General features: G+C 51.5%; 1 protein-coding gene across 2 annotated transcripts in view; it reads left to right on the plus strand.

Moving 5' to 3' along the window:
* Positions 1 to 20,848, plus strand: part of HIRA (histone cell cycle regulator) — a 127,068-nt gene that overhangs the window by 50,326 nt on the left and 55,894 nt on the right. Inside the window, exons 15-19 of one of the 2 annotated variants that reach the window (XM_075321188.1) lie at positions 4,901 to 5,059; positions 5,208 to 5,406; positions 18,047 to 18,148; positions 20,358 to 20,506; positions 20,586 to 20,747. In XM_075321188.1, coding sequence (XP_075177303.1) covers positions 4,901 to 5,059; positions 5,208 to 5,406; positions 18,047 to 18,148; positions 20,358 to 20,506; positions 20,586 to 20,747 — 771 coding nt within the window. The remainder of the gene's footprint in view (positions 1 to 4,900; positions 5,060 to 5,207; positions 5,407 to 18,046; positions 18,149 to 20,357; positions 20,507 to 20,585; positions 20,748 to 20,848) is intronic. The other variant, XM_075321195.1, reaches the window with a different exon arrangement.

Here is a 20,848-nt window from a genome sequence, read left to right on the forward strand (position 1 = left end):
ACTCGAACATCAGCGTTACCTGCGTTTCGCCATCGGGGACGAACACTTCCAGTTCGTCGCATTGCCCTTCGGCCTGGCGACAGCCCCACGGGTTTTCACCAAAGTCATGGCATCCGTCGTGGCGGTCCTGCACTCTCAGGGTCACTCGGTGATCCCCTACTTGGACGATCTCCTAGTCAGGGCCCCTTCTCGGGTGGCGTGTCAACAAAGTCTTACCGTCACTCTGGCGACTCTCCAGAAGTTCGGGTGGATCATCAATTTCCCGACATCCAAGTTGACGCCGACCCAATCACTGACTTACCTCGGGATGGAGTTTCATACCCAGACAGCGTTAGTCAAGCTACCGCGGGACAAACAGCTTTCTCTGCAGGCGGGGGTGCAATCTCTTCTTCGGAGTCAGTCACACCCCGTAAGGCTCCTCATGCACTTCCTGGGGAAGATGGTGGCAGCTATGGAGGCAGTGCCGTTCGCGCAATTCCATCTACGGCCACTCCAATGGGACATTCTTCGCAAATGGGACAAGAGTTCGGCTTCCCTCAACAAGAACATCTCTTTCACTTGCAGCCAAAACATCACTTCAGTGGTGGCTCCTACCCACATCTCTGTCTCGGGGAAAATCCTTCCTACCCCCAACCTGGGCCGTGGTCACCACGAACGCGAGCCTGTCAGGTTGGGGAGCGGTTTTTCTCCACCACAGGGCTCAAGGAACCTGGACTCCAATAGAATCGTCCTTTCAGATCAATATCCTGGAGATAAGGGCAGTATATCTAGCCCTATTGGCTTTCCATCGGTGGCTGGAGGGCAGGCAGATCCGAATCCAGTCGGACAACGCCACTGCCGTCGCCTACATCAACCACCAAGGCGGCACTCGCAGTCGTCAAGCCTTCCAGGAAGTCCGGCGGATTCTGCAGTGGGTGGAAGTCACAGGCTCCACCATCTCCGCAGTTCACATCCCGGGCGTGGAAAACTGGGAAGCAGATTTTCTCAGTCGTCAGGGCATGGACGCGGGGGAATGGTCTCTTCACCCAGACGTGTTTCGAGAGATCTGTCGCCGCTGGGGAATGCCGGACGTCGATCTCATGGCGTCACGACACAACAACAAGGTCCCGGCCTTCATGGCACGGTCTCAGGATCACAGAGCTCTGGCAGCGGACGCTTTAGTCCAGGATTGGTCGCAGTTTCGACTGCCTTATGTGTTTCCCCCTCTGGCGATGCTGCCCAGGGTACTACGCAAGATCAGGTCCGACTGCCGTCGCGCCATTCTCGTCGCTCCAGACTGGCCGAGGCGGTCGTGGTATCCGGATCTGTGGCATCTCACGGTGGGTCAACCGTTGGCACTTCCAGACCGCCCAGACTTGCTGTCACAAGGCCCGTTTTTCCATCTGAATTCTGTGGCCCTCAACCTGACTGTGTGGCCATTGAGTCCTGGCTCCTAGCATCTTCAGGGTTATCCCAGGATGTCATTGCCACCATGAGACAAGCCAGGAAGCCAACGTCCGCCAAGATCTATTACAGGTCTTGGCAAATCTTTTTATCCTGGTGCTCTGATAACGGTTTTTCTCCATGGCCGTTTGCCTTACCCACATTCCTTTCATTCCTACAATCTGGAATGGACAAGGGTTTGTCCCTCGGCTCTCTCAAGGGCCAAGTATCGGCGCTCTCCGTGTTTTTTCAAAAGCGTCTAGCCAGGCTTTCGCAGGTCCGCACGTTCCTGCAGGGGGTTTGCCACATGGTCCCACCTTACAAACGTCCGTTGGAACCTTGGAACCTTAACAGGGTCCTGACGGCGCTTCAAAAGCCGCCTTTTGAGCCGCTGCGGGATGTCTCTCTCTCCCGTCTTTCGCAGAAAGTGGCCTTCTTGGTGGCAGTCACGTCACTTCGGAGAGTGTCTGAGCTTGCAGCGCTGTCATGCAAAGCTCCCTTCCTGGTTTTCCACCAGGATAAGGTGGTTCTGCGTCCTGTCCCGGAATTTCTCCCTAAGGTGGTATCCCCTTTTCATCTAAATCAGGATATCTCCTTGCCTTCCTTTTGCCCTAATCCAAATCACCAGTGTGAAAAGGATTTGCACTCTTTGGATCTAGTGAGAGCACTCCGGTTCTACGTGTCTCGCACGGCGCCCCTGCGCCGTCCTGACGCGCTCTTTGTCCTTGTCGCTGACCAGCGTAAGGGCTCTCAGGCCTCCAAGTCAACCTTGGCTCGGTGGATCAAGGAACCGATTCTCGAGGCCTACCGTACTTCTGGGCTTCCGCTCCCTTCAGGGCCTAAAGCCCATTCTACCAGAGCTGTAGGTGCGTCCTGGGCATTGGGGCACCGGGCGACGGCTCAGCAGGTGTGTCAGGCAGCTACGTGGTCTAGTCTGCACACTTTCACGAAACACTATCAAGTGCATACCTATGCTTCGGCAGACGCCAGTCTAGGTAGGCGAGTCCTCCAGGCGGCGGTTGCCCACCTGTAAGAGGGGGCCGCTTTCAACTCTTTTTATTGTGGTATTCTTTTACCCACCCAGGGACTGCTCTTGGATGTCCCAATTGTCTGGGTCTCCCAATGGAGCGACAAAGAAAAAGGGAATTTTGTTTACTTACCGTAAATTCCTTTTCTTCTAGCTCCTATTGGGAGACCCAGCACCCACCCCTGTGCCCTTCGGGCTGGTTGTTCTTTTGTATACACATGTTGTTGATGTTGATTTGTTCTTTTGGTTCATGGTCTTCAGTTCTCCGAACATCCTTCGGATTGAATTTACCCTAGACCAATTTATAAGTTTTCTCCTTCCTGCTTTTGCACCAAAACTGAGGAGCCCGTGGTCCACGGGAGGGTGTATAGGCAGAGGGGAGGGGTTACACTTTTTTAAAAGTGTAATACTTTGTGTGGCCTCCAAAGGCAGAAGCTATACACCCAATTGTCTGGGTCTCCCAATAGGAGCTAGAAGAAAAGGAATTTACGGTAAGTAAACAAAATTCCCTTTTTTTGGTAGTTAATTCTTCAAATTACTTTTGAGTTCTGTAATGAGGCATTGTAGAAAAATGGTTGCAGTTCCTAAAACTTTCACGAGATATTTTTGCTCAACCTCTTTAAAGTGAATCTGTACACTAGCATGCTTTTTCTAAAGCTCTCTTTATGAATTTCTAAAGATCCTTTATAATATTGTAATGAGCACAGGGAATAGTCGCAAGGGCGTTAGTTCCTGCGCTCATTCTGCCCTCTTAGCATGGTAGCATGCCCACAGGGGCGTGTTAATATGCTGTTCAAACCCCAGCGTCATCAGCCGTGACGTGCCTACCTGTGTTGGTTGTCACCGCCTAAGAATGCCGGGCTTAGGGTCAGTTGGCATGATCAGAAGTCCCGGCACTTCCGGTCATGCACACTAGACCTCTCTGAAGCCGGGACACGTACACCCGGTTTCAAAGTACGCATAACCGGAAGTGACAGAACTTCTGATTATTCACTTCGACCTTAAGCCCGGCGTTCTGAAGCGATGACAACGAACACAGGTACGCGCGTCACCGCTGATGACGCTGGGCAATAGACATTGAATACCATGTTGGTACACCCCTGTGGGCGTGCTAACATGCTAAGAGGGTGGAATGAGCTCAGGAACTAATGCCCTTTCAACTATTCCCTGCTGCGCTCATTAGTATATCATAAAGGATCTTAAGAAATACTTTTTCTAAAGATCTCTTTATCTATGGGCAGTGTGAGGCAGTGACAGGTGTCATTTATGAAGGTCGCTATATATCTCCCAGAATGTGCTTGGAGACCTTGTGAAACCTTTTGTAATTAGTCACCGCTGTGAGTGCAACACAAAAATAAAGAGGATGGACTTGGTCAAGATATTTGACCAAGTATTTTGTTTAATTAAACCAGTTTAGGCTTTTATTTTGGAGAGTTCTGTAGGTTTGCTAGTGGGACAGAACTCTCCCTCCAGTCCGGGTTTTTCAATTTGCCCAGTCCGGGAAATACACTTAGTCCTGCAGAGCCAGCAAGGTGTCACTCTGGGGTCCACACTGGTGTAGCAACATGTGGTATGTATGCTGCCTGTGTGGCGTGAACACGGGCCAGCACTGAAGTATCTGGACACTTATTTTGTGGACTGCATATTACATGGAACGGCTGCGCCCGGGTGTACAGGTCTGTAATCCTTTATCGTCTGGAATAAAGACTGTGGTGTGAACAAGAACCTGGGTTACTGTCTCACTGGACTGGTTCTGTGTAGCCACTGCCTCTTAGCAGGGATTAGAAATATGCTCGTGGTTCTGGGTGCATATTGCTCCTGACAGGTTCCCTTTAATTATCCTGAAAGTCTACACTTTACACTTTAATTGCATCTCAGTTGTTTCAGTTTGAATAAAATATAGTGGCAAGCAGAGCCCAAATCCTGAAGATCTGGCCAATGCCAAATATTTGTGAACCTAACTGTAGAGTTATTTCAGCTTACGATAGCCGACAAGAAGGAAAACAGAAAGTTGACTTAACGCTTTGAAGATGTCACAAACCTTTGATTTAGACTTGGGTAAAGGTGGCCCTATATATGAGGTGAACATTGGTATAATTTGCTGGGCTCGGCACACCATACTATGTTAGAGTGTACTGATTTTCGATCAATCCTGCATATGTATGGGATGGACAGAAGAAATAGCACCTACATGAAAGACTGGTGCCATTAGCAAAGAATATTTCTTATTTGCAATATATTAATAATCTTTAATATGTTTTTCTGTTTAAAATAATTACCTCTGTACGGTGTTTTATAGAATTATAGTTATATACCGTATAGAAAACCCATTGTTTCTTTAATTTCATATTGAGTTCTTCTTAGGGGTAGGTTCTTGTTAGAATAGAAAACTGTGGCACTGTTAATTGTGAGATTGTTACAATTTCCATGTCCTCCATCCATTCCATACAGTGTAAATGCCGCTACCGTTACTCCATCAACACCTACGGGTGTCTCTGCCCAGCCGAAGATTGAGCCCATGAAAGCACTTGATTCCCGATTCACTGAACGATCAAAAGCCACCTCAGGGACAACAGGAGTATCACATGCAAACCAGATCGCTGCTGACAGGTTTGTATTGTAAAGACCCTAAAAACGTGTGTTTCTTCCTTAAAATTTACAGCATTCTGTGGCAAAAATTAGCTATTTATACCTGAATTGTGAATCTGCTCTGATATTCTGACAGTATGTGTGCTAAATTGTTTTTCATTTTTTCAAGCAGACCAAAAGATCATAGTGTTTCTAAAGAAGTAAAGGCGCGGGAATTAGACAGTAGTAGCGACAGTGAAGAAAAAAATAATGCAACCAAGTGTCTCACCAAACGGAAAGCAGAATTAGATGCAGACCTCGGAGAAAAAAGGAAAAAGGGACGACCTCGGAAAGACTCGCGCCTTATGTCTGTGTCTCTCGCTGTGCAGGTACTGAAACCCTTTTTTCTTTTAAATCCCTAACCCTCAAACCACCAATGGCGGAATGGGCATAACAAGTGAAAGTTTATCTCGTCCTACGATCTTTAAAGGGAATTTGTCACCAGGGTTTTGCTCCCCCATTTCAGAGCAGCAGAATGTAGAGACAGAGACCCTGATTCCAGCGATGTCACTTACTGAGCTGTTTGCTGTCATTTGGATAAAATCAATGTTTTCTCTGCTTCAGATCTAGCAGTTATACAGAGCTCATGAATATGCTGGACTACCTGGCAGCAGGCCAAGTAGTCCTCTAATGATCTACTGCTGATTAAACAGTCATTTTATCAAAACTACAGTAAGCAGCCCAGTCAGTGACACATTTCTGGAATCAGGATCTCTGCCCCTAAGATATGCTGGTCTCAGATTAGGTGGCAGGAATCTGGTGACAGGTTCACTTTTAAAGGGGTTGTGCCAGTTTTCGAAGTTATCCTATATCTGTCTTTGCATCGGTGAGGGACCTAGTGGTTGAACTCCTAAGAATCCAAAACTTATCCCTTCCCTAAGAGTAAGGAAGTATAAACTGTTGGAGCATTTTCAGAATATGATTGATATTTCTTCTCAATGTATTTCTCAGTTTTTCTTCACACCAATGTAAAAATGTTCCAGTAGCTAAGAGATGGCAACTGGCAGACGTATTTATAGACGGGAAGAGGGAGGAGGTTAGCAGAATGGTGCTCTGTACCAAAGATATTAAGCTTTCTTTATCGTTCCTTTGGGAGACCCAGACCATGGGTGTTTAGCTTCTGCCTCCGGAGGACACACAAAGTACTACACTTAAAAGTGTAGCTCCTCCCACTGAGCTTATACACCCCCTGGTAGCCAGTCCTAGCCAGTTTATCGCTTTGTGTTCAGGAGGTCATACATCCACACATGCATTCTCATCTGATTGTTTGACTTTTGGAAAGAGTTTGAAGAAAAGCGGGTCCATGTCTGGACTCCCGGCATGTCCCTTCTCACCCCACTGTGTCGGCGGTGTTGTTAAGGTTGATTTACAAGGCTGAAGCCTTACATGCCGCGCTCCTTCACCATCCCTTCTGGGCTCTGGCTTGAAGTGGGAGCCAGTACGGTCTCCATGCCTGGCAGGAGTCCGGTCTCCATCCACAGCCCCTTGAGGATTCTGTTGGACCGGAGCACTCATCCCCAGGGACATGGCCCTGCGTCTCAGCAGCTAAGTACCTGAGATGTTTATGTTGGGGGTCCCGGTTCTTTATTGTAAGGGGAGAGTATGCTGTATGTGATTGTTTTAACTTTTCCGGCGGGTTCTCCAGCTTTTGCCTAAGAACCGCGCCGATGGTGCCTGCTTGTCGGCCTTGCCGCTTAAATTTAGGCCCCGGCTTCGCCGGAGGCCTAGTTTCGTTTTCCTGCCCTCGCATGTCACTCATGCAGATGGACAGGTTCGGCTCCTCCCGGCGGCCGTTCTACACAGGGGAGGGACACTCCCCACTGCTGGGGCGTCCCTCCTTCCCGGCAGGTCTCTATAGCCCTCCAGTTCCCGCTCTTTTTTTATAGGAACGCCCCTAGTCCCGCCCCCTCCATTTCTCAGGCAGAGTTCACTCTGCTCTGGGACATCCTGCATTCTGCATCTCTGCTGAGGTGCTGCGCTCTGGGGGACCGGGCTTCGGCATCTGGAGGGCACACAACACCGCGCTCAGCGGTCTGTTAAGCCACAGCCGGTCTCCGGTTGTGGACCTCTGTATATTCTCCCTGGGGTTCATTCTCTGCAAAGCCCCCACTCCAGCAGCATGTCTCACACAAGGAGCAATGCTCCAAAGCTTTATTCTGCATGCACTGCATGTAAGCTCCTGCTGCCTGAGCCGAGCATTTATCCACACTGTGATGGTTGCTCTAACTTGGCGGTGCCACAGCCTGGAGTCTCACCCCCAGTGGTCTCTCAGGCTGCTGCTGCACCTGTGATTGAACGCCCGGCCTGGGTAGAGTCCTTTTCTAGGTCCATATCCCAGTCATTTGCTGAGTCCATGGGACTTTTGTCCAGGACTTTGATGAATATGCATCAGCCCCCCTCTCAGGGTGCCTCTAATACTCTTGACAGAGGACTCCTATCCTCTGACCTCCGTCCATCAGAGCTCACGGAGGATTCATCATCTGATCCCAGACCCCATCCTTCTAAGAGAAGGCGCAGGGTTTCCTCCCCCTCCCCATCCCACGGCTCTGTCTCAAGAGCTGACTCTCAAGATGAGGAGAATGCTCTCACTGGGGGCTCGGAGGCTATGTATCCCATCGATTTCTCTGAGGGTGACTCAGATCTTAGTGATTTGATTGCTTCTATTAATTCTGTGCTGGATCTCAATCCGCCAGTGTCAGAGGAGCAACTCTCTTTGGCAGAAAAACATCAGTTTACCTCGCCTAAGAGAGTGAAGAGTGTGTTCTTTAACCACTCCAGTTTTCAGACCGCTGTGACCAAACCAAGGGCCTGCCCTGACAAACGCTTTCCAAAGCGTGGTTCTGATGACCGGTTTCCATTTCCACCTGAGGTGGTCAAGGAGTGGTCTCACTCCCCAAAGGTAGACCCTCCGGTGTCTAGGCTCTCAGCCCGGACCGTTGTGTCGGTGGCTGACGGCACCTCACTTAAGGATTCCACTGACCGTCAGATTGACCTTCTGGCCAAATCTGTGTACGAAGCTGCGGGGGCCGCGTTTTCCCTGACTTTTGCAGCAGTGTGGGCTCTTAAAGCCATCTCTGCTTCTCTAGAGGAGATGCATTCCCTCACCAAGGAATCTATGCCTGAGATGGTTACCTTAACTGCTCAGGCTTCAGCCTTTTCATCTTATGCCATGTCTGCCATGCTAGAGGCTGCTCACCGCACTGCGGTGGCTTCAGCTAATTCTCTTGTTATCCGCAGGATTTTGTGGCTTCGAGAGTGGAAGGCAGATGCTTCGTCCAAGATGTTTCTTGCTGGGCTCCCTTTTGCTGGTTCACGGCTGTTTGGTGAACAGCTGGATGAAATCATTAAAGAAGCTACTGGCGGGAAGAGTACTTCCATGCCACAAACTAAGACCAGGAAACCCGCCCAGGGTAGGAATCAATCGAGGTTTCGTTCCTTTCGTTCCTCCAACTGGTCATCCTCTAAGCCTTCCGCCTCGTCCGCTAACTCAGCCAAGGATCAGAAATCCAACTGGCGCCCAAAAGCGCGTCCGCAGAAGACCGCAGGAGGTTCTGCCACTAAGGCAGCTTCCTCATGACTCTCGGCCCGCTCCAGCCACGTCCTTAGTCGGTGGCAGGCTCTCCCACTTTGACGACGCTTGGTTAAAGCAGGTCTCCGATCAGTGGGTGAGAGACATCATATCTCACGGCTACAGGATAGAATTCTCTTCCAGCCCTCCAAACAGATTTTTTCTCTCAACTCCCCCCTGCTCCAAGGCCGCCGCCTTCTCACAGGCCGTGGCGTCCTTGCAGGCAAACGGAGTGATTGTCCCAGTTCCCGCTCAGGAACGTTTCAGAGGTTTTTACTCAAATCTCTTCCTATTTCCAAAAAATTACGGTACCTTCCGGCCCATCCTGGATCTCAAGCTTCTCAACAAGCATGTCCGGGTGCGGCATTTTCGCATGCAGTCTCTGCGATCAGTCATTGCCTCTATGACCCAAGGGGAGTTCCTGGCGTCCATCGACATCAGAGATGCCTATCTACATGTGCCAATCGGAGTGTCACATCAGCGTTGGTTACGTTTTGCGATAGGAGAGGATCATTTCCAATTCGTGGCTCTCCCCTTTGGGTTAGCCATGGCCCCTCTGGTATTCACCAAGGTCATGGCGGCAGTGATTGCGGTCCTGCACCTCCAGGGGTTAGCGGTGCTTCCTTATCTGGACGACCTTCTGGTCAAGGGTCCATCCAGCGCAGACTGTCAGCGGAGTGTTTCGCTCACTCTCGCCACCCTAGCCCAATTCGGGTGGATTGTCAATCTTCCCAAATCTACTCTGACTCCGACCCAGAGTCTCACGTACCTAGGGATGCAGTTCGAGACTTTGCCGGCACTTGTGAAGTTGCCCTTAATCAAACAGCAGTCTCTCCGGCTAGCGGTGCGCTCTCTCCTGAGGCCCCACCGTTATTCCCTCAGGCGCCTGATGCAGGTGCTGGGTCAAATGGTGGCTTCCATGGAGGCGGTTCCCTTTGCCCAGTTCCATCTGCGTCCTCTGCAGCTGGACATTCTCCGCTGTTGGGACAAGTGGCCTTCCTCCTTACAGAGGTTAGTGGCTCTGTCGCCACGGACCAGGACCTCTCTTCAGTGGTGGCTTCGACCCCTCTCCCTGTCCCAAGGGCGCTCCTTCCTGGCTCCGTCCTGGGTGATTCTCACCACGGATGCCAGCCTATCCGGCTGGGGAGCGGTACATCTCCACCACAGAGCTCAGGGCACTTGGACTCCGTCCGAGTCAGCCCTTTCAATCAATGTGCTGGAAACCAGAGCTGTGCTTCTAGCTCTCCTAGCCTTTCACCACCTGTTGGCGGGCAGGCACATTCGAGTCCAGTCAGACAACGCGACAGCAGTTGCCTACATCAGTCACCAAGGCGGGACACGTAGCCGCCTGGCAATGTTGGAGGTCCAACGCATTCTTCAATGGGCGGAAGACTCCAGGTCCACCATATCCGCAGTCCACCTCCCTAGCGTAGAAAACTGGGAGGCAGATTATCTCAGCCGTCAATCCGTGGACGGTGGCGAGTGGTCCCTGCACCCAGCAGTGTTTCAGTCAATCTGCCGCAAGTGGGGCACTCCGGACGTGGACCTAATGGCATCCCGTCACAACAACAATGTTCCGGTTTACGTGGTTCGCTCCCACGATCCTCAGACCTTCGCCGCGGACGCTCTGGTTCAAGACTGGTCCCAGTTTCGTCTGTCCTACGTGTTTCCCCCTCTAGCTCTCTTGCCCAGAGTCCTGCGCAAGATCAGAATGGAGGGCCGTCGAGTCATCCTCATTGCACCGGACTGGCCCAGGCGAGCTTGGTATCTGGACCTGCTCCAACTGTCCGTGGAGATGCCGTGGCATCTTCCGGACCGTCCAGACCTGCTCTCGCAAGGTCCGTTTTTCCGCCCGAATTCTGCGGCACTCAAATTGACGGCGTGGCTCTTGAGTCCTGGATTTTGACGGCTTCTGGTATTCCTCCTGAAGTCATCTCCACTATGACTCGGGCCCGTAAGTCTTCCTCCGTCAAGATCTATCACAGGACTTGGAAAATTTTCCTGTCCTGGTGTCGCTCTTTCGGCCATTCTCCTTGGCCATTTTCGTTGCCGACCCTTCTGTCTTTTTTACAGTCCGGTCTGCAGCTAGGACGGTCCCTCAACTCTCTCAAGGGACAAGTCTCAGCTCTATCAGTGCTGTTCCAGCGGCGTCTCGCCCGGCTGGCTCAGATCCGCACCTTCATGCAAGGTGCGTCTCACATCATTCCGCCTTATCGGCGGCCCTTGGATCCCTGGGACCTTAACTTGGTCCTCACGGTATTCTAGAAACCCCCCTTTGAGCCTCTTAGGGAGGTTTCTTTGTATCGTCTTTCTCAAAAGGTGGCCTTTCTAGTTGCCATAACTTCTCTCAGGAGAGTCTCTGATTTGGCTGCGCTCTCCTCGGAGTCACCTTTTTTGGTTTTTCACCAAGACAAGGTAGTTCTCCGTCCGACCCCGGACTTTCTTCCTAAGGTGGTCTCTCCCTTCCACCTTAACCAGGATATTTCCTTGCCTTCCTTCTGTCCGGCCCCTGTTCATCGCTTTGAGAAAGCGCTGCATACACTATATCTGGTGCGTGCTCTCCGGATTTATGTGTCTCGCACCGCTGCGCTTAGGCGGTGCACCTCTCTTTTTGTGCTAACCACAGGGCGGCGCAATGGTCTCTCTGCTTCTAAGCCGACCTTGGCCCGTTGGATTAGATCGACCATTTCGGACGCCTACCAGAGTACTCAGGTGCCTCCCCCGCCGGGGATCAAAGCACACTCGACCAGAGCTGTCGGTGCCTCTTGGGCTTTTAGGCACCAGGCTACGGCTCAACAAGTCTGTCAGGCTGCCACTTGGACTAGCCTGCATACCTTTTCGAAGCACTACCAAGTGCATGCTCATGCTTCGGCAGATGCGAGCTTGGGCAGACGCATCCTTCAGGCGGCTGTCGCCCACTTGTGAAGTTAGGCACGCCTACTTCTTAGTTTTTCTGTTTATTCCCACCCAGGGACTGCTTTGGAACGTCCCATGGTCTGGGTCTCCCAAAGGAATGATAAAGAAAAAGAGAATTTCTTTGTCGCTCCATTGGGAGACCCAGACAATTGGGTGTATAGCTTCTGCCTCCGGAGGCCACACAAAGTATTACACTTAAAAGTGTAAACCACTCCCCTCTGCCTATACACCCCCCCCGTGCATCACGGGCTCCTCAGTTTTTATGCTTTGTGTTGAAGGATGCACGCAAGCTCCACAACTTAGTCAGCAGCAGCTGCTGACTATATCGGATGGAAGAAAAGAGGGCCCATAACATGGCCCCCGGCATGCTCCCTTCTCACCCCACTCTGGTCGGCGGTGCTGTTAAGGTTGAGGTACCCATTGCGGGTACAAAGGCTGGAGCCACATGCTGTTTTCCTTCCCCATCCCTTAGGGGCTCTGGGTGAAGTGGGATCCTGACCGGTCACCATGCATGGGACCGTGCTCCATCCGCAGCCCCTGGGGGAATCTGCTGGACAGGAGACCGGGTATCGTCAGGGACATGGCCCTGCTCCTCTGAGGTACTCTGTGTCCCCTTGGGGACGGCGCATAGAGCGCCTGTGTAACGGACGCTGCAGCACCTGCCGGGTGTTTTGCGTCGCCGGGACTACCGCGCCGGCCGCGCTTGTTTGCCGGCCGCGCTAATAAATTTAGTCCCCGGCTTTTGCGGCCTAGTACCGCAAACTCCCACCCCCGGGCCTGCCAGTCAGGGGTGAGGGCGGGACGCTAGACTACATGTCAGCGCTGAGGGCTGGAGCATACTGAGATATCCTCCTCCCCCCTCACTGAGCACTGCGGGGCACCAGATTCCCGCACTTTCTGAGGCACGCCCACGGCTTCCTCCTCCTCTCAGAACGCTGGCAGCCATTCCTATCAGCACTTCTGACGCTGGAGAACTTCAGAGGGGAGACAACACCGAGCTCCACAGCTCTGGGAGGCCCAGGCAGGGAATCTGGTGGTCACACAACCGCTGAGGGCGGTCGGTAAGCCGCACCTGTTACTAGGTGCTGGCCCCCCTGGGTGCCGAAGTGTATATTTATATGCTTATATTGTATACATTTACTCTGTACGGCCGCACTATTTGCTTTTGGCTATATACCCTCACTGATTGCACTAAGAGGAGACAACAGCATGTCGTCCGCAAAAAGCAAGGGTGCCAAGGCACAGGCTTATTTTGCAACCTGTACCTCATGTGCGGCTATGCTACCTGCAGGTTCCACCTACCCTCATTGTGTGCAATGCTCGGCCCCTGTGACACTCACTCAGCCGGAGCCTCTGCCACTGGTGGGACCCTCGGCCCCGGTGGAACCACCTGCTGCCACTGTCCAGGTGACAGGGACAGAGTTTGCAGTATTCGCTGACAAACTTTCTGAGTCTATGGATAGATGGTCTGGTTGGAGCAGCAAAGTGCTCCTGGGGCGACTCATAGGTCCCACGGTGAGGACTCCGACACGGACCGCAGTCCCAGACCGGCTAAGCGGGCTCGCTGGGAGCTTCCCTCGACTTCATCACACTGCTCAGGGTCTCAGCACGAGGACTCTCTGGAGGATGAAGCGGAGGTGGCAGATCAGGGCTCTGAGCCGGACGCCGCGCTCAACCTTGATACACCTGAGGGGGGCGCCATAGTAAACGACCTTATAGCGTCCATCAATCAGGTGTTAGAACTTTCTCCTCCAACTCTGCCGATTGAGGAGTCAGCTTCTCAGCAGGAGAAATTCCAATTTAGGTTTCCCAAACGTACACGGAGTGCTTTTCTTGATCACTCCAACTTCAGAGATACAGTCCAGAAACACCGAGCTTTTCCGGATAAGCGCTTTACTAAGCGCCTTAATGACACACGTTATCCCTTCCCTCCTGACGTAGTCAAGGGTTGGGCTCAGTGTCCCAAGGTGGATCCTCCAGTCTCCAGACTGGCGGCTAGATCCATAGTTGCAGTGGCAGATGGTGCATCACTCAAGGATGCCACTGACAGGCAGATAGAGCTCCTGATGAAATCCATCTATGAAGCTATAGGCGCGTCTTTTGCTCCGGCATTCGCAGCCGTATGGGCACTCCAAGCTATCTCAGCTTGTCAGTCTGAGATTAATGCAGTCACACGTGCCTCTACTCCGCAGGTTGTGTCTTTAACCTCTCAGGCGTCGGCTTTTGCGTCCTACGCCATGAATGCTGTCCTGGACTCTGCGAGCCGTACGGCGGTAGCATCCGCCAATTCAGTGGCAGTCCGCAGGGCCATGTGGCTACGTGAATGGAAGGCAGACTCTGCTTCCAAAAAGTTCTTAACCGGTTTGCCATTTTCTGGCGACCGCCTGTTTGGCGAGCGATTGGATGAAATCATTAAACAATCCAAGGGAAAGGACTCGTCCTTACCCCAGTCCAAACCAAACAGACCTCAACAACGGAAGGTACAATCGAGGTTTCGGTCCTTTCGGCCCTCAGCCAGGTCTCAATTCTCCTCGTCCAACAGGCCACAGAAGGGTCAGAGGAACTCCGATTCATGGCGGTCTAAGTCACGTCCTAAAAAGAACGCCGGAGGAACCGCTCCCAAAGCGGCCTCCTCATGACTTTCGGCCTCCCCAAACCGCATCCTCGGTCGGTGGCAGGCTCTCCCGCTTTTGCGACGCCTGGTTGCCACATGTCCAAGACCGATGAGTGAGAGACATTCTGTCTCACGGTTACAGGATAGAGTTCAGCTCTCGTCCTCCGACTCGTTTCTTCAGAACATCTCCGCCCCCCCGAGCGAGCCGATGCTCTTCTTCAGGCGGTGAGCACTCTGAAGGCAGAAGGAGTGGTGATCCCTGTTCCCCTTCAGCAATGGGGTCACGGTTTTTACTCCAACTTGTTTGTGGTGCCAAAAAGGACGGATCTTTCCGTCCCGTTCTGGACCTCAAACTGCTCAACAGACACGTGAAAACCAGGCGGTTCCGGATGGAATCTCTCCGCTCTGTCATCGCCTCGATGTCCCAAGGAGACTTCCTAGCATCAATCGACATCAGGGATGCTTATCTCCACGTGCCGATTGCACCAGAGCATCAGCGCTTCCTGCGTTTCGCCATCGGGGACGAACACCTTCAATTCGTGGCACTGCCTTTCGGCCTGGCGACAGCCCCACGGGTCTTCACCAAGGTCATGGCAACAGTGGTAGCAGTCCTACACTCTCAGGGACACTCGGTGATCCCTTACTTAGACGATCTTCTTGTCAAGGCCCCCTCTCGGGTGGCGTGCCAACACAGCCTGAACATTGCTCTGGAGACTCTCCAGAGATTCGGGTGGATCATCAATTTCCCAAAGTCAAAATTGACACCGACCCAATCGCTGACATATCTCGGCATGGAGTTTCATACTCTCTCAGCGATAGTGAAACTTCCGCTGGACAAACAGCGTTCACTACAGACAGGGGTGCAATCTCTCCTTCGAGCCCAGTCGCACCCCTTGAGGCGCCTCATGCACTTCCTAGGGAGATGGTGGCAGCAATGGAGGCAGTTCCTTTTGCGCAGTTTCATCTGCGTCCACTTCAATGGGACATTCTCCGCAAATGGGACAGGAAGTCGACGTCCCTCGACAGGAACGTCTCCCTTTCTCGGGCAGCCAAGGCCTCCCTTCAGTGGTGGCTTCTTCCCACTTCTTTGTCGAAGGGGAAATCCTTCCTGCCCCCATCCTGGGCTGTGGTCACGACGGACGCGAGTCTGTCAGGGTGGGGAGCGGTCTTTCTCCACCACAGGGCTCAGTGTACCTGGACTCAGCCAGAGTCCTCCCTTCAGATCAATGTTCTGGAGATAAGGGCAGTGTATCTAGCCCTAAAGGCGTTCCAGCCGTGGCTGGAAGGCAGGCAGATCCGAATTCAGTCGGACAACGCCACGGCGGTGGCATACATCAACCACCAAGGCGGCACACGCAGTCGGCAAGCCTTCCAGGAAGTTCGGCGGATTCTGCTGTGGGTGGAAGCCACAGCCTCCACCATCTCCGCAGTTCACATCCCGGGCGTAGAAAACTGGGAAGCAGACTTTCTCAGTCGCCAGGGCATGGACGCAGGGGAATGGTCTCTTCACCCGGACGTGTTTCAAGAGATCTGTTGCCGCTGGGGGAAGCCGGACGTCGACCTAATGGCGTCCCGGCACAACAACAAGGTCCCGGCATTCATGGCACGGTCTCAAGATCACAGAGCTCTGGCGGCAGACGCTTTAGTTCAGGATTGGTCGCAGTTTCAACTGCCTTATGTATTTCCTCCTCTGGCAATGCTGCCCAGAGTGTTACGCAAGATCAGGTCCGACTGCCGCCACGCCATCCTCGTCGCTCCAGACTGGCCGAGGAGGTCGTGGTACCCGGATCTGTGGCATCTCACGGTGGGCCAACCGCGGGCACTACCAGACCGACCAGACTTGCTGTCTCAAGGGCCATTTTTCCATCTGAATTCGGCGGCCCTCAACCTGACTGTGTGGCCATTGAGTCCTGGATCCTAGCGTCTTCAGGGTTATCTCAAGAGGTCATTGCCACTATGAGACAGGCCAGGAAACCAACGTCTGCCAAGATCTACCACAGGACGTGGAGGATCTTCTTATCCTTGTGCTCTGATCAGGGTTTTACTCCCTGGCCATTTGCCTTGCCCACTTTTCTGTCCTTCCTTCAATCCGGAATGGAAAAGGGTTTGTCTCTCGGCTCCCTTAAGGGACAAGTCTCGGCGCTCTCTGTGTTTTTTCAAAAGCGTCTAGCCAGGCTTCCACAGGTACGCACGTTCCTGCAGGGGGTTTGCCACATAGTCCCTCCTTACAAGCGTCCGCTAGAACCCTGGGATCTGAACAGGGTGCTAACGGCTCTTCAGAAACCACCTTTCGAGCCAATGAGGGATATTTCTCTGTCACGCCTTTCGCAGAAGGTGGTCTTCCTAGTGGCAGTCACATCACTTCGGAGGGTGTCTGAGCTAGCAGCGCTGTCATGCAAAGCCCCCTTCCTGGTGTTTCACCAGGACAAGGTGGTTCTGCGTCCGGTTCCGGAATTTCTCCCTAAGGTGGTATCCCCTTTTCATCTCAATCAGGATTTCTCCTTACCTTCTTTTTGTCCTCATCCAGTTCACCAATGTGAAAAGGATTTGCACTTGTTAGATCTTGTGAGAGCACTCAGACTCTACATTTCTCGTACGGCGCCCCTGCGCCGCTCGGATGCGCTCTTTGTCCTTGTCGCTGGCCAGCGTAAAGGGTCGCAGGCTTCCAAGTCAACCTTGGCTCGGTGGATCAAGGAACCAATTCTTGAAGCCTACCGTTCTTCTGGGCTTCCACTTCCTTCAGGGCTGAAAGCCCATTCTACCGGAGCCGTGGGTGCGTCCTGGGCATTGCGGCACCAGGCTACGGCTCAGCAGGTGTGTCAGGCGGCTACCTGGTCGAGTCTGCACACTTTCACGAAACACTATCAGGTGCATACCTACGCTTCGGCAGATGCCAGCCTAGGTAGGCGAGTCCTTCAGGCGGCGGTTGCCCACCTGTAGGAAGGGCCCGTTTAACGGCTCTTTTACCGAGGTATTCTTTTACCCACCCAGGGACTGCTTTTGGACGTCCCAATTGTCTGGGTCTCCCAATGGAGCGACAAAGAAGAAGGGAATTTTGTTTACTTACCGTAAATTCCTTTTCTTCTAGCTCCTATTGGGAGACCCAGCACCCGCCACTGTTCCCTTCGGGCTGTTGTTCTTTTGTGTACACATGTTGTTCATGTTGAATTGTTCTTGGTTCATGGTTTTCAGTTCTCCGAACATCCTTCGGATTGAATTTACCTTAGACCAATTTATAAGTTTCCTCCTTCCTGCTTTTGCACCAAAACTGAGGAGCCCGTGATGCACGGGGGGGTGTATAGGCAGAGGGGAGGGGTTTACACTTTTAAGTGTAATACTTTGTGTGGCCTCCAGAGGCAGAAGCTATACACCCAATTGTCTGGGTCTCCCAATAGGAGCTAGAAGAAAAGGAATTTACGGTAAGTAAACAAAATTCCCTTCTTTGTTACTTACCGTAAATTCTTTTTCTTATAGTTCCGTATTGGGAGACCCAGCTCCCTCACTGTTGCCTGTTGGCAATTTTCTTGTTCCGTGTGTTATCACCGGCTGTTGTCGTGGACAGAGTCTCCGGTATTTCCGGTTCTTACTCGGTTCTACTTGTGGGTGGCTATTCTCCTTCAGCTTTTGCACTAAACTGGCTAGGACTGGCTACCAGGGGGTGTATAAGCTCAGAGGGAGGAGCTACACTTTTTAAGTGTAGTACTTTGTGTGTCCTCCGGAGGCAGAAGCTAAACACCCATGGTCTGGGTCTCCCAATACGGAACTATAAGAAAAAGAATTTACGGTAAGTAACAAAATTCTCTTTTTTTTTATTGGATGTGGAAAGATAAAGTTACAAATTGCTAATTTTTCATTTTAATAATGTTTTCAGTCTCAGGTGGCATCAACATCCGAGAAGGACTTAACATGTGTGACCCCTGCCATATCACTTCGACTGCCTATCCCGACGATTCAGAAGACTTTTACCTTGCAGGTCAGTCAACTATCTAAGTTTACAACATAAGCAAACTGGTGCTTTAAAATAATTTCCCAAATATTGAGTACATGGCATACAAAATACAGTTAGAATTAAAACATCTTCATTAGTTCTGAGGCCTTTATTATTACCAAATTTCACTTTTACCATTCTGCAGTGTTTTGAGTTTATATTATACAGTTGAAACCAGACGTTTGCATACACAATCTGACATGAAATCAGAATAAACATTTCTCTGTTGACACTAGGCAAACTGAGAAAAAACGTTAGCTCCTCCTCCTCCGTGTATACCCTGTGACAACCAGGAAGTAAGCCAGTTTCTTGCTTAGTGTCCTAGGAAGGCCCTAGATCCAGGGGACCTTTAATCTGGTTTTAGGAGTCCTTCTACAAGCACCTTTTGAACCAGTGCAAGAGGTCTTGCTTCCTACTTTCCTGGAAAGTCGCATTTTTAGAGGCTATCACGTCGGTGAGGCGAGTTTCGGAATTTGCTGCTCTCTCCTGCCTGGTTCTCTACCTGGTTTTTCACCAGGACAAGGTTGTTTTTTTCGTCCCTCACTGTCATTCCTCCCAAAGGTAGTTTCTCCCTTTCATCTAAATCGGAGATCGTCCTGTCTTCATTCTGCCCCGCTCCGGTTAATTAATTTGTGAAGTCCCTACATAATCTAGATCTTGTCATGGCTCGGAGGATCTATTTTTCTCGAACTGCGCCGTTCCGCAAGTCAGACGCACTCCTTGTACTTCCAGTGGGCACATGAAGGGTGCTTCAGCCTCAAAAGCCCACGATTGGTCGTTTGATTAGATTAGTTATCCGAGAGGCATACAGGGTCAAAGGTGTCGCCTTCCCAAGAGAAGTGAAGGCTCTTTCCACCCGAGCGGTGGAAGGTTCTTGGGCTGCTCGCCATCAAACTTGGGCGGCTCAACTTTGCAAAGCCGCTACCTGGTCCAACGTCCACACGTACACCAGGTATAGTGTATGTAAACGTCTGGATTCAAATGTACCTTATTTGGGACTATAAGACGCACTTTTTTTCCCCCAAATGTGGGGGGGGTGCGTCTTATAGTCTGAATGTAGGGCATGGCTGCGGTGGCGAGGGTCATCGGGTGCAGGAGCAGGCTGCAGCTGAGCCTGCCGTGACCACGTGGGCCCGCTCATTTAATATGCACGCCCATCATCTCGCCCATCATCTCTCAGCGCTGTAGCCGACGCAGACAGGTGGGCGGGATGATGGGCGGGGGATGCGCGGATAGTAAACAGCCGGCCCGCATGATCACCCTTGGCAATTACAGCCTGGAGTGATCATGTGCGGCTGTATTCACTGCCCCCCGCGCATCATCATCAGCGCAGGGTGTAGTGAATCAGTTTACTCACCAGCCACGATCCCTGCAGCATCGCTCGTCCTCCTGTCTGTGCCGGCTGCGGCTGTGTGTGGAGACTAGTGGTGCGCACAGCGATGACGTAATCGCTGTGCGCAGGTGTCCACACGCAGCAGCGGCCGACACAGACAGGAGGACATCGCAATGCTGCAGGGATCGTGGCCGGCTACACTTAGCGGCGCTGCTGCTGGCACAGACTGGAGAAGGAGCGATGCTGCAGGGAGTGAGGAAAGATGAGTATGAACGTTTTTTTTTTTTTGTGTGCCACAGAATGCAGGCCGTATACCAAGATGGGGGTATATAGCAGCATGGGGGTTTATAGCAGGATGCGGCCATACACCAGGGTGGGGTATATTATGAGCAGGATGGGTGGTAGATAGCAGGATGGGGGGTATGTAGCAGGATGAGGCCATACACCAGGATGGGGTATATTATGAGCAGGATGAGGGCATATAGCAGGTTTATATAGCAGGATGCGGCCATACACCAGGATGGGGTATATAGCAGGATGGGAGCACATACCAGGATGGCAGTATATACCAGGATGAGGGACATATATATACAAGGCTGGGGATCATATACAGGGCAGGCGGATCTTTACCAGGATGGGGTACCTTAGTAGAGAATTTGGGGATATTATCCCCATAACAGTGTCTGCAGCACATCCTCGCCCTATAAGTGTGTCATGACCACATTTTTTGCTTAAAATTTTATTTTCCTTCTCTAAAACCAGGGTGCGTCTTATAGTCTGGTGCGTCTTATAGTCCAAAAAATATGATCTATATTGTCAGGTTGCTTATCTGCCAAGAATTTACTCGTTTTACCTTTTCAGATTAGTGCAGACCCCACAATATACATTGAAGTAGAGAATGACTTCCGCTCAGTAGGCGGATCTAAACTAAGCCAGCTCAGGTGTAACCGAGATGGGAAGGAATGGAGGACGGTCCTTACAAGTCGCATTCTTGCAGCAGCAGGAAGCAAGTTAGTATTGTCACATGACTGTTAAGCAATCTAGCAAATATGATGTAAATTTGTAACTGATTTATGTTTATTTTTATAGTGAGGTGGTTTGTGTAGCTTGTGAGAAGCGAATGTTATCGATGTTTTCTAGCAGTGGCAGACGAGTATTTCCACCTATAATTCTGCCTTCCCAAATCTCTACGTTACAATGTACAGGCCGGTTTGTAATGGCTCTTACGTCCTCAGCTGCCCTTTCTGTTTGGTGAGTAATGGAAAATTGTTCTGCATGAAACGCTTGCTTGTATATTGATCAGCCATAGAATGGAAACTAGTGACTAGTTAAAGTGAAGGACATTGATTATC

This window comes from Anomaloglossus baeobatrachus, chromosome 1 (genome assembly GCF_048569485.1).
Source record: "Anomaloglossus baeobatrachus isolate aAnoBae1 chromosome 1, aAnoBae1.hap1, whole genome shotgun sequence".
In the NCBI taxonomy this organism is placed as follows: domain Eukaryota; kingdom Metazoa; phylum Chordata; class Amphibia; order Anura; family Aromobatidae; genus Anomaloglossus; species Anomaloglossus baeobatrachus.